The sequence below is a fragment of the Tarenaya hassleriana genome, unplaced genomic scaffold, assembly GCF_000463585.1.
Source record: "Tarenaya hassleriana unplaced genomic scaffold, ASM46358v1 Cleome934, whole genome shotgun sequence".
NCBI classification, from domain to species: Eukaryota; Viridiplantae; Streptophyta; class Magnoliopsida; order Brassicales; family Cleomaceae; genus Tarenaya; species Tarenaya hassleriana.
The window spans coordinates 1-9878 of NW_010971726.1; the positions used below are offsets into that span (position 1 = coordinate 1).

General features: G+C 40.5%; 4 protein-coding genes across 6 annotated transcripts; 1 reads left to right on the top strand and 3 right to left on the bottom strand.

The window, feature by feature from the left end:
- Positions 1-336: 336 nt before the first annotated feature.
- On the bottom strand, positions 337-2812 carry LOC104804704 (hemolysin A). Of its 2 annotated transcripts, none has more exons than XM_010529045.1 (9): positions 2545-2812; positions 2082-2163; positions 1920-1999; positions 1710-1812; positions 1454-1610; positions 1240-1368; positions 1003-1089; positions 839-883; positions 337-618 (listed from the first exon to the last, which is right to left on the bottom strand). In XM_010529045.1, exons 1-9 carry the CDS (start codon positions 2642-2644, stop codon positions 469-471), a joined length of 933 nt encoding a protein of 310 aa, XP_010527347.1. In that variant the 5' UTR covers positions 2645-2812; the 3' UTR covers positions 337-468. The 2 variants fall into 2 exon arrangements, with proteins under 2 accessions (XP_010527347.1, XP_010527346.1); XM_010529044.1 differs by having other exon boundaries at positions 2082-2169; positions 2545-2811.
- A 507-nt stretch (positions 2813-3319) lies between these two features.
- On the bottom strand, positions 3320-6954 carry LOC104804705. 2 transcript variants are annotated; one of them, XM_010529046.1, is made up of 14 exons: positions 6799-6954; positions 6183-6305; positions 5943-6002; positions 5729-5830; positions 5576-5650; positions 5374-5492; positions 5196-5297; positions 4987-5103; positions 4480-4545; positions 4294-4360; positions 4133-4186; positions 3964-4053; positions 3825-3875; positions 3320-3730 (listed from the first exon to the last, which is right to left on the bottom strand). In XM_010529046.1, the coding sequence occupies exons 1-14, from the start codon at positions 6826-6828 to the stop codon at positions 3608-3610; spliced, it is 1179 nt and encodes a 392-aa protein (XP_010527348.1). In that variant the 5' UTR covers positions 6829-6954; the 3' UTR covers positions 3320-3607. The 2 variants fall into 2 exon arrangements, with proteins under 2 accessions (XP_010527348.1, XP_010527349.1); XM_010529047.1 differs by lacking the exon at positions 6799-6954 and adding an exon at positions 6684-6785.
- A 485-nt stretch (positions 6955-7439) lies between these two features.
- Positions 7440-8639, top strand: LOC104804706 (protein FAR1-RELATED SEQUENCE 5-like). Its single transcript, XM_010529050.1, has 3 exons — positions 7440-7519; positions 7876-8300; positions 8380-8639. Coding segments are annotated over exons 1-3 (630 nt in total). The 5' UTR covers positions 7440-7518; the 3' UTR covers positions 8584-8639.
- LOC104804707 (uncharacterized CRM domain-containing protein At3g25440, chloroplastic) lies at positions 8587-9872 on the bottom strand. Its single transcript, XM_010529051.2, has 2 exons — positions 9773-9872; positions 8587-9665 (listed from the first exon to the last, which is right to left on the bottom strand). The coding sequence occupies exons 1-2, from the start codon at positions 9809-9811 to the stop codon at positions 8724-8726; spliced, it is 981 nt and encodes a 326-aa protein (XP_010527353.2). The 5' UTR covers positions 9812-9872; the 3' UTR covers positions 8587-8723.
- Positions 9873-9878: the final 6 nt, after the last annotated feature.

Sequence of the window (9878 nt, forward strand, 5' to 3'; positions counted from 1 at the left end):
AAATTAACTATTCATTAATAAAGTTATAAGGGAGGAAGGCAACGTCAATTTTTGAGTAGATAGTTTTCTGAAAACTATAGTCATATTAATGCAATTATTTGAAAAACCTTTAAAATTCCAATTAAAGACATAAAGACACGTGTCACCCTCTGGTGGAAAACTCTACTTTTATATATAATATATAATATATATATATATATATATATATATATAAGATTAATAAAATCTTTAAAACAAATTCTAATATGACACGTCATATTTAAAAATAATAATAAAATAACATTACATACATATACTTAAATACACACATATATATGTTGAGGGGTAAATAAATACTATAAAAAAAAATCTTCAATTTGTACTAAATTGGAAAACTAATTCCTTGACGAATGTTCAGACAATGTAACTTAAGTGCATGCAGACGAAAAGTCAACATTAAAATCATGTTCCTTGAAAACCGAACACACATCAAAGTCCTTCTTCTTCCGGTCTCTCCACCGTTCGAGTGAAGCAAGCAAGAAACTCTTTGTTGCCCTCCGCCCCCTTTATGGGAGACTCGATCCATCCTTTGCTTTCCAGTCCAAACCCTTCAACGCCCTTCACTATCTTCTCAAGAACCTGAAATCCATACACAGAAACCATATATTATACATTCTCCATCGCCGAAGCCAGAGATGGATATGCTTATAACGATCGGATTCAGCCCGAGACAGAACGGTAATGCGAAAAATAAGAAACGCCCGTTTCTGTGTCGGTTTCAAAGAATTCGATGACGATTATAGGTGCAGAAGAAAGAAAAGATTCGAGAGCCACAAGAAGATCGAGAGATGATGCCTACCTCCTGGTGTACTTCAGGGTCTCTCACAATGCCTCCGCTCCCGACCTTGAGGGGAAGATGAAATTTCGAAGAAAAAGAATAGAATCACGCAAAATATTTATAGTTTTTTTTAAAAAAAGATTTTATAGAAGCGGAATCCGTAATGTAAGAGAAAGAAGATTTACCTGAGATCGACGAGCTTCAAACTGAGGTTTAACCAGAGTAACTAAAGTTGCTTCTTCTTTCATCACATTGATAACCGCTGGCATCACCTGCTCCAAAACTCAAATTCTTCAGCAATCGATTATATGAGCAGGAAAAAAAATGAAACGATCGCTCTAACATATACGTGCAGCCTCCGGGAATAATTGAAATAAAATCAAATTATGAAAATGACAAAACTAAAAGGGTCGGAAACTTGCCAAGAGAATGGAAATGAATGAGAGGTCGAGTGTCACTAAATCGACTTTTCGGGGAAGTCCCGGGAGATATCTCAGGTTCGTCCGTTCTATGACAGAAACCCTCTCATCCCGACGGATTTTATCAGCTACCTGTTAACAATCACTGACTAAATCGGTACAACAAGCTAAAACTCTGATTGTATTAACGGAAACTTGATAGAACAGTATTTAGCACCTGACCATAACCCACGTCCACTCCATAAACATGTGATGCGCCATATTGAAGCAAACAGTCGGTAAATCCACCAGTAGAAAGCCCTGAATCAAGCGCTACTTTTCCGGTGACATCAATACCGAGCTGCTCTATTGCAGCTTCCAATTTGTAGCCAGCTCTGTATTCGTGGAAAAAAACGGATATTAGCTGGGCAACGATGGAGTCACTGAGCTCGGATAAATTTGCAGAGGATGGGTTGTTTTCAGGGAGTAATCACCTACATACGTATTTCGGAACCTCGGCTGTGATCTCTATGACTGAACTGTTAGACACAGGTGTTCCAGCTTTACTCACTTTCTTTCCATCGACAAACACTTTGCCTGCATAGTATTCACACTAGAGACTAAGAAACACAGCCCCTCAACAATGTCTTATGGATATAAATACCGAAAAGATGAGAACTTGATGAATGAAATCACACGAATACCTTGTAGAATCCATGATTGTATAAGGGTTCGACTGTATTGCTCAAACCTTTCGACACAGACCTCATCCAACCTCCTTTTTCTGAAGTAACAACACAAATTCACCGAATTAAGCACAGGAAAGATGCGATCTCTGTAAGTTTATGTATTGTGAAGGACCTTACTTCTTCGGCAAATGAATCTTTCCTGGAGAAGAAGCAGCAAAACATCTGAAAGAAGGGCATTCTCCTGCTCTAACCCATCTTCCTGATACTAACATGTAAAGAACAAAAGGTCAAAAGACACGATAATAAACACCATGAAGCTAAAAAAATCAAATTTAGCTTCATGAAACCTAAGGTAAGCCCACGTAAAATGGTCCATCAATCACTCCATCTAGAGTTGACTGCACAGACAAAGTCGCCAACTTTTATACAACTCAATGCAAATTCCCATTCAAGAAGAAGCAAATCTCAACTTCACGCGGCCAGTTTCAAGACCTGAGCAATGCCCATAAGGCGTTCGTGGAAATTACTGAAAGAACAAAAGCTTCAAACCCTTTTTCATTGACGGAACGGAATGTTGTACGAAAATTCGACTTGAGGGAAGATTTTACAAGTGATTGCTCGTGTATACCCAGAGACATACCTGGAAAGCCAGGGTTGTGAGATTTGGACAAGAAATCGAGAACGGAGCTACTGAAACAACGCCATATCACAGGAGGCTTGAGAACATGAGAGCCCATCATCCCCTTTCGCTTCCTTCCGCTCTCCTTGGGCACGAGAAATCGAACGGAAGATTATACGAGTTCCTACTGAGACCTTATAATTATATGTTCATCTTCCTGCATAAAATTTCGGCCTCTCTCACTCACTATTCTCCTTGCCAAAGCGAGAGGAATAAACTTCTAGTTGAAGGAGAAGGTCAGGTAAGAGGTATTCGATATTTCTTTGTAGGTGTTTCTTTTTACAATTTAATTGTTCGCTATTTTACCCAAGTTCATCGATTTATAGCAAGTCCGAAAAGATTTATTTTGTTATTCGTTTAAACAGATATAAATATATGTATAATTTCGATAACCATGTAGATATACGGCTGAAACAATATTTCTATATAAATAAACAGAATTTAAAAAACTTTGTTTTGCAAAACGATATTTATACAACAACAATATTTCCTTAATCCCAAATTTATTTGGGATCGGCAATTGAATTTTTCTTTTCTATTTATTTCGGTGTAAAATGATATTTATCCAAAAAAAAAATTAATAGTCACTCTTTACCCACCTTTGAAAGGTACATAATTTAAATTTAAAATTTAAACAAAACACAAATACTTGATCGGAACTGAAACATAGTTTCTTATGTTTTTCGAGATTGGTATTAATGTATATCATTACATATCGTATTGTGAGTCCTCAGCATGTCAATGAATGAAGCTTTATTATTTCCAAACACGGAGATACAATGGGAAAGAATTGCACCTTGGCTACATGCATGCATACATACATACACACATACATACATATATGTATACATATATACACACTCTACGACCCGTAAAACTCAGCAGAGCAACAAGACAAAAAGCTCGTGGATGTCGGAACCTAACCGGTCTGATAAATGCCTCCGGAAGTTTCATGTACTCTCCTGCTCTTTTTCCGGGTAATGCCGAGCTTCGGTGCAGTGTATATTGTATTGAAGGAGAAAGGTTAAAACCTCGCGGACGGCCCTGGTGATTGTCGAAATGGGTCTACCCAACATTCGTCCTTCTTCACAGCGTTTCTCCACCGGGTTTTAAACGTCTCCAGTTCGGCGTAAGACCGCCTCCGGACCTACACGCAGAAATCTCGCGGTGAGAATGTGGGAGAGGAAAATGAATGGAGTTCCAATCTTGTTTCGGTCCCCAAACCGATCAGGAGCTCTTACCTCGGATCTACCTGAACTATGTTGTCTCTGATCGGAAATCTCGGCTTCTGTCTGCTCGTTCACAGTAACAAAGAATAGGCTTTAGCAAAGTGTCGAAGTGGAGATGGCTAAAGTGTTGTCATGTGCTTCAGTTTCTAACCTTGTTTTCAGCTGAACCTCCTAATGTAGGAAGGCCCATATGAAGCAAATACTCGGAATCTACGACGCCGATGTTTTTTGTCCGGTCTCCCTGTAAAACCGACATCCGAGTTATGGACATAAGGAGGAGGAAGAAGAAAACGGTAACTGGTTGTGGCCATGAAAATCACCTGAGAGCAATACCCGAGCTGGAAATCTATACCCCATCCATGGTTCAAATCGTTCTTGGATAACGTAACCGGAACAAAAAATAAAACGTTCGGTGCATTCGTACGGTGAGAAACTTTACTGTTTATACGACAACATAACAAGAAAACGGATAGTACAATACCTGGATCATATGCCATGTGCACCGCCAGGCCGCTTTCGAGAACACAGGAGCCATCATCTCAACAAATCTGCATTGTATCTTTTCTTACAGTTAATTTTCTCGAATCACTAGGACATGGAATGTGAATATAAGAACAGATAAAATGGACCCGTTAAGCTTTTAACGAGGAAGGAAAGAAAGAAATACCCCGTGCAAGGAGGTCCGGTGCTGTTCTCGTTGCATCTGGTTCGACCAATCACTTTGTATGTTCTCCTACTCCACACAGAAAAACACATTATACGAAATGTGAAGTTCATCATACCGGAAGTACGCAGTTTTAGCAAGTCGGGTGATGATATTGTTAACCCTAGATCCTAAACCCTAAACCCATCTTGAGGTTCTTTGTCTCGTGCCGTGATTTGATGTGAAGTTCATCACACCGAAAGTATGGAATTTTACCAAGTCGGGTGATGATAATCTAAACCCTAAATCCTAAATCCTAAAGCCTAACCCCATCTTGAGAGAGCTTACCTATGCACTCTTGATTTGTTTGTCTCGTGCCGTGATTTGATGTGAAGTTCATCTTACCGAAACTACGCAATTTTAGAGAGTCGGGTGATGATAATCTGAACCCTAAACACCGAATCCTAAATCTTAGAATCTAAACCCTAAATCCTAAATCTTAAACCATAAACCCATCTTGAGGGAACTTACCTATGCACTCTTGATTTGTTGTCTCGGGCCGTGATTTGATGGTGCAACTCCGACGAACGGGGATCAAGAGCAGGTTGTGATATTTCAAGTCCTTCCTCTCTAATAATCGAAAGATACCTGCAATTGCATTGATTATAAGGCAGAATATATAAGCTTCACATCTTTCACTAAATGACACTGCGCATTAGACTCCTTGTACGAATTTCTACCTCGTAGCATCAAAATGGTCGACACCGAGATCTTCATCCCATAGAAATATGTAAGAATATGACGAGACAATATCCGGGTGCAGAAACCGCTTTGCAAACCACCTTTGTTCACAGCATCAAAGTTTAAAACGGATAGAACTATACCGGCATTCTTGGTTACAAAATGAAAGGACAGTACCACTTGGTTTGGTTTATGGCAGAAACATGAAGAGCAGTTCCGCTCCATTCGAACTCTTTCCACTCATCCACGATCCCGTCGTAGTGAAACAGCATCACCACGAATTCGTTTGACGGAAACTGCCACGTTATTAGAGATGAAAAAGAGAGATTATTACATCAGACATGTCGGGCTAAATGCGCATTTCGGACCAACTTGTTACCTTCTTGACAATTTTGTTGACATTCTCCTTTTGTTTTATACCCGTCGCCATGGCCAGCAAGTTCATCTTTGGCTTCTGAGCAACGAAAAAGCCGATTGTTTCAGCGAAGAACGCCCAAGGAAAACATAGAAATCCCCGTGCAAAGAATAATACCTTCTTGCGGACAGTGCCCCACAACGGTCGCATTTCCAAGTCGGACGTATTTGCAACGATGCCTCTAGGTAGCGTCTCGCTTCCAAGAGGCCTGAATTCCGCCTGATTGCACGAGATGGACACTTGTAAGATGTCAATTTTCCGATAAACAATACGAGCAGAACTTTCGTTTAGGCGTATATGTACAGAAAACCGCGTGGTTTATCAGACAAACCTTGCACATTCTCAATGTTGCAAGATGAAGAGTAAATACCGAACTCCATCCCGAGGTGCCCTGAAACGTTAGACCCGATACTTACAATCAGATGGACCATAATGGCACTCTAAAACTTCCTCCGGCCATGGAAAGGGAAAGGCAAATCAAGAATTCATATAACGAAATGGAGCTTCAAGGGGCTGTTTTCCTTATTTAGCATAATGCAGGGACGATGTCAGGCTTTGGAAAGAATCTTACCTCCTTGTAGTCTATGGTGATAAATGCATTCCCTATGAAGAAAACTGTGGCAAGCAGAAACACAAAGGGTAATAACCGGCGAAGGGACGAGCTCTTCCTTCGTTCATTCATGTTTTGTGATCCCTGAGGGCAAGAAGATGAAGATGGAGAATTCGATTAGGACCGGATTCAAAACCTAAGTCACTCAACCCGACATCTTGACAGAGCCAATGGGATGCATATACACAGATGTTCTCTGTGTGTGTGTGTGTGTGTAGGCCGACACAAACACAACACAATGGCCATACAGATGAATGTATAGATGACGCAGGTACAGCAACAGCAACAACTGGTAAAAATGGAAACTTTGATCAACCGGAAATTCTGTAGTTACGCCAGTTTTAGTTTCAGATCATAAATTTCATTCAGTTTGTTGCAACCAAAGATCCCGACTTTTTCCAAGATCCTTAAAACCCAAACAGCAAAAATGGACAAAAATCGACAAAGATAACATAAACCCACCAAGATTTTCCGACACAGCAGCTCACGAGAAAAAGAAAACAGACAGGGGAGCGAAGGGAAGAAACATCTGTGAGAAGAAGAAGACGAAGAAGGAGAGGAAGAAGCAAAATCTTACAGAGCTCAAAATCTTAGGTTTCTTGTTCATCTTCAAGAACAATGGCGGTGACTACTGGTGAAGCTTATACGGAAAAGTGGTTCATAGCGGTGATCCCTTCCCACGTTTAAAGAAAAATAAAAATAAAATTAATTTATTGAGTTATTTCTCTCTCTCTCTCTCTCTCTCTCTCCGAAGTTGCTTCGGACCAGAAAAGGGACAAGCAGGACACAACTAGAGGTCAAGAAGTCAACTTTACGGGATTTTTTTTTCAATGTTAAGGTTTTGCAAAACAAAAAAAAATTCTATAGGCGGTGTAATTATAATTTATAAATATTAATTATTCGGTGAGATTCAAGAAGAGAATTAGCAAAACGCGGTGATTGCGTTAGTGATGGCACGAAAGATGCAACCTTTACGACAATCCCACGAGATATTCACACGAGACATCGCCCAGAACTTTTTTTTTTTAATTATATAGATTTCAAAACTATCCCAAATTGAAAAAAAAAAGTCTTGATATTTTGTACCAAAAACAAAGATATTTTTAAACTGTGCAACTTTCGAAAATTTGCACTTTTTTTATTCTCATTTGCCAAAAAAAAAAATTCTGGTTTTTTTGAAACTTTTTTTTTTATTTTAAAGTATTTTAAGAGTGAAGAGTGATTTTGCGCCTGAAAACAGCTGAAACCTCGACGGCGCTTATTATTAACTCTGACCCTTTCTTTCTGCAAGAGCTCAAGTACACTTCGATTCTTCATCTTCCCCATCTCTTTTTATTTATTTATTTTTATTAATTTTGATTTGTAGTTAAGGAACTGACCTTGCTTCTTGTAATCCGATGTTTTCCGTTTCTTGTTGTTGTCATCATCTGAGATTGTTAGATTTCACGCCCTTTCGAGTTCTTGCCGTTTCCTGGGCATGTATCTTTGTGTGATGCTCTGTTTTTGTCTGATGGTACTTCACATCGCATGTGTACTCCGACAAAAATCTCTGTTCGGTCACATAGATCTGGGAAATGTAAGAAAAAAATTGACAAATTTGGATAAAGGGTATGTCGAATTCATGGTTTGGCCTTCGATTATGCTCTTGTGACAGTGGATTTGAGCAACGGAGATGATTCCGGAGACGTGAAGCTTCACGAGTCGGAGATGGGAGGAGGCGAGACCTTGGAACCCTACGTGGGAATGGAGTTCGATTCCGAAGACGAGGCGAGGAATTTCTACGTAGATTACGCGAGAAGATTAGGGTTCGTGGTGCGGATGATGCAGAGGCGTCGATCGGGGATCGACGGAAGAACACTCGCTCGGAGACTCGGCTGTAACAAACAAGGGTTTTCTCCCAACAGTCAGAAAAGTGCACATCTTGGAGGAGAGAAGAGGCCGAGACACAGTTCTCGAGAAGGCTGCAAGGCCACGATCCTCGTGAAAATGGAGAAATCTGGGAAATGGGTCGTCACCAGATTCATCAAAGAGCACAACCATCCACTCTTCCTCACTGCTTCTCCATACAATACTGTTCTTGTACGTTTTGTATATGTGTGTATATATATATATGTGTGTGTATATATCCTGTGGTTTACTGAGTTTTCGAATCTGGCAGGCCGACAAAGACAAGCAGATCGAGGAGCTCGAGAGGGAGATCGGGCATCAGAATCAGTTGTGTGAAGCTTACAGAGACAGGTTGCTGAGTTTAATGAACAATGTTGAACAACACACAGAAGAGTTGTCTTCCAGAATCCGAGATATTGCAGAGAATGTTAAGAAAATTGAATCCGAATTGCAAATTCATAACATCCGTACATAGCCATTGTAGTGTAATGTAACCACATTCATTCATCTGTGTATTCAGTCTTGTGTTCACCTTCCTGATTCTACAAAAGGGCATGAACTAAGAGAAGAGTTATACAAGAAAGGTGACTAGACCTTTGTCTGTATACAAGTACTTCATCTTCTCTTCTTCTTAAGAAGTGAAGCGGCTCTCAGAAACATCCTATCAACTTCATCGAAATCTGGAGAGTCATCGTCATCTTCTTTTTCAACCTTCGATTTAGCGTTTCTTGACTCCGATGATATGCTACGCAAATGCTCCTCAAAGTCTTCGGGTTCTCGGTCGTGTACTGCTGGAAATTTCTCAAACTCTGTAAGAAAAAGTGGTCGATCAGCCTTTTCGGTTTCTGATTCTGAATCAGTTTCAAAAATATCTGAGAGATCTTCCGAATCCGTTGCCATTTTTGATTCAGCTTCTTCTCGGTCATCATCCTCCAAACCCTCTTCACTTCTTTCTATAATCTCCTTTACCCGCTCTGACCTCCGGACTGAACTCACAACCCGGCTGCTTTCTCGGGCATCAACTACAACATTAGGGTTATCTCGGTTGGTCTCAGCCTGTGCTCGACGCAACTGGAGTTCATGTTCAAGCCGGGGAATATACTTTCTGACAGCCCGAAGAGCATCCCGGCATTTGGATTTGTCCAGAGCCTTCTTCCGAGGGAGGGTAATCCTCGGCGACATAATCTCGGTAGGAGGCTGAACATAATTCTTCCCTCTGTACATAATTATGGTGTTCCCTTCATGGATGTCAAGAACTATTCCACCTGTTAATCTTGCTAAGTCAAAGGCAATTTCCTTCACCTCCTCTGGTGTGAATGTCTTGACCACGACCTGTACCGTCTGGTGCTTCTTCCAGTGCAGGTGCATGTTCAGGATCACTCCCTGATATATTCCCCGCCTTCCGACAGGAACGTAGTTCTTGCACTTCAAACCCATCTTCAGATAGTAGAAATGCTCCTCGGGTGTCAATATCTCGGGGTCATGCATTGTTTCTGCTGACTCTGCAGGTTCGAGTTTTTTCATCGTCTCCATAAGGCGTTCCTCTTTCTTCTGAGCCTGAGTACATTCGTAGAACCACAAACACAAAAAACGACGAGGAATATACGCTGTTAATACGCGAATTTCAGCAACAAGATACACTCGGAACTAAGGTTTTGTATCACCTTTCTAAGTTTGTAAAGTATCTTCTCTTCAGCAGTCATTCTTTCATATTCTTTCTTTTTCTTCCACCGGAAAAACTTGAGCCATCTCACAACCGCTCTCTTTCCC

What these genes read in the sequence shown, in the direction of transcription:
- LOC104804704 (XM_010529044.1), bottom strand. Translation starts at nt 2,644, where the DNA reads ATGATGGGCTCTCATGTTCTCAAGCCTCCTGTGATATGGCGTTGTTTC. An exon ending in ACAATCATGGATTCTACAAG is followed by an intron (nt 1,813 to 1,919) that starts GTATTCGTGTGA and finishes AATACTATGCAG; the next exon opens with GCAAAGTGTTTGTCGATGGA. An exon ending in CATTCATTTCCATTCTCTTG is followed by an intron (nt 1,090 to 1,239) that starts GCAAGTTTCCGA and finishes GTTTTGGAGCAG; the next exon opens with GTGATGCCAGCGGTTATCAA.
- LOC104804705 (XM_010529046.1), bottom strand. Translation starts at nt 6,828, where the DNA reads ATGAACAAGAAACCTAAGATTTTGAGCTCT. An exon ending in AACCTAAGATTTTGAGCTCT is followed by an intron (nt 6,306 to 6,798) that starts GTAAGATTTTGC and finishes TCTTGCCCTCAG; the next exon opens with GGATCACAAAACATGAATGA. An exon ending in GAGGTTCAGCTGAAAACAAG is followed by an intron (nt 3,876 to 3,963) that starts GTTAGAAACTGA and finishes GTGAACGAGCAG; the next exon opens with ACAGAAGCCGAGATTTCCGA.
- LOC104804706 (XM_010529050.1), top strand. An exon ending in CTCCATACAATACTGTTCTT is followed by an intron (nt 8,301 to 8,379) that starts GTACGTTTTGTA and finishes CGAATCTGGCAG; the next exon opens with GCCGACAAAGACAAGCAGAT.
- LOC104804707 (XM_010529051.2), bottom strand. Translation starts at nt 9,811, where the DNA reads ATGACTGCTGAAGAGAAGATACTTTACAAACTTAGAAAG. An exon ending in TACTTTACAAACTTAGAAAG is followed by an intron (nt 9,666 to 9,772) that starts GTGATACAAAAC and finishes GAATGTACTCAG; the next exon opens with GCTCAGAAGAAAGAGGAACG.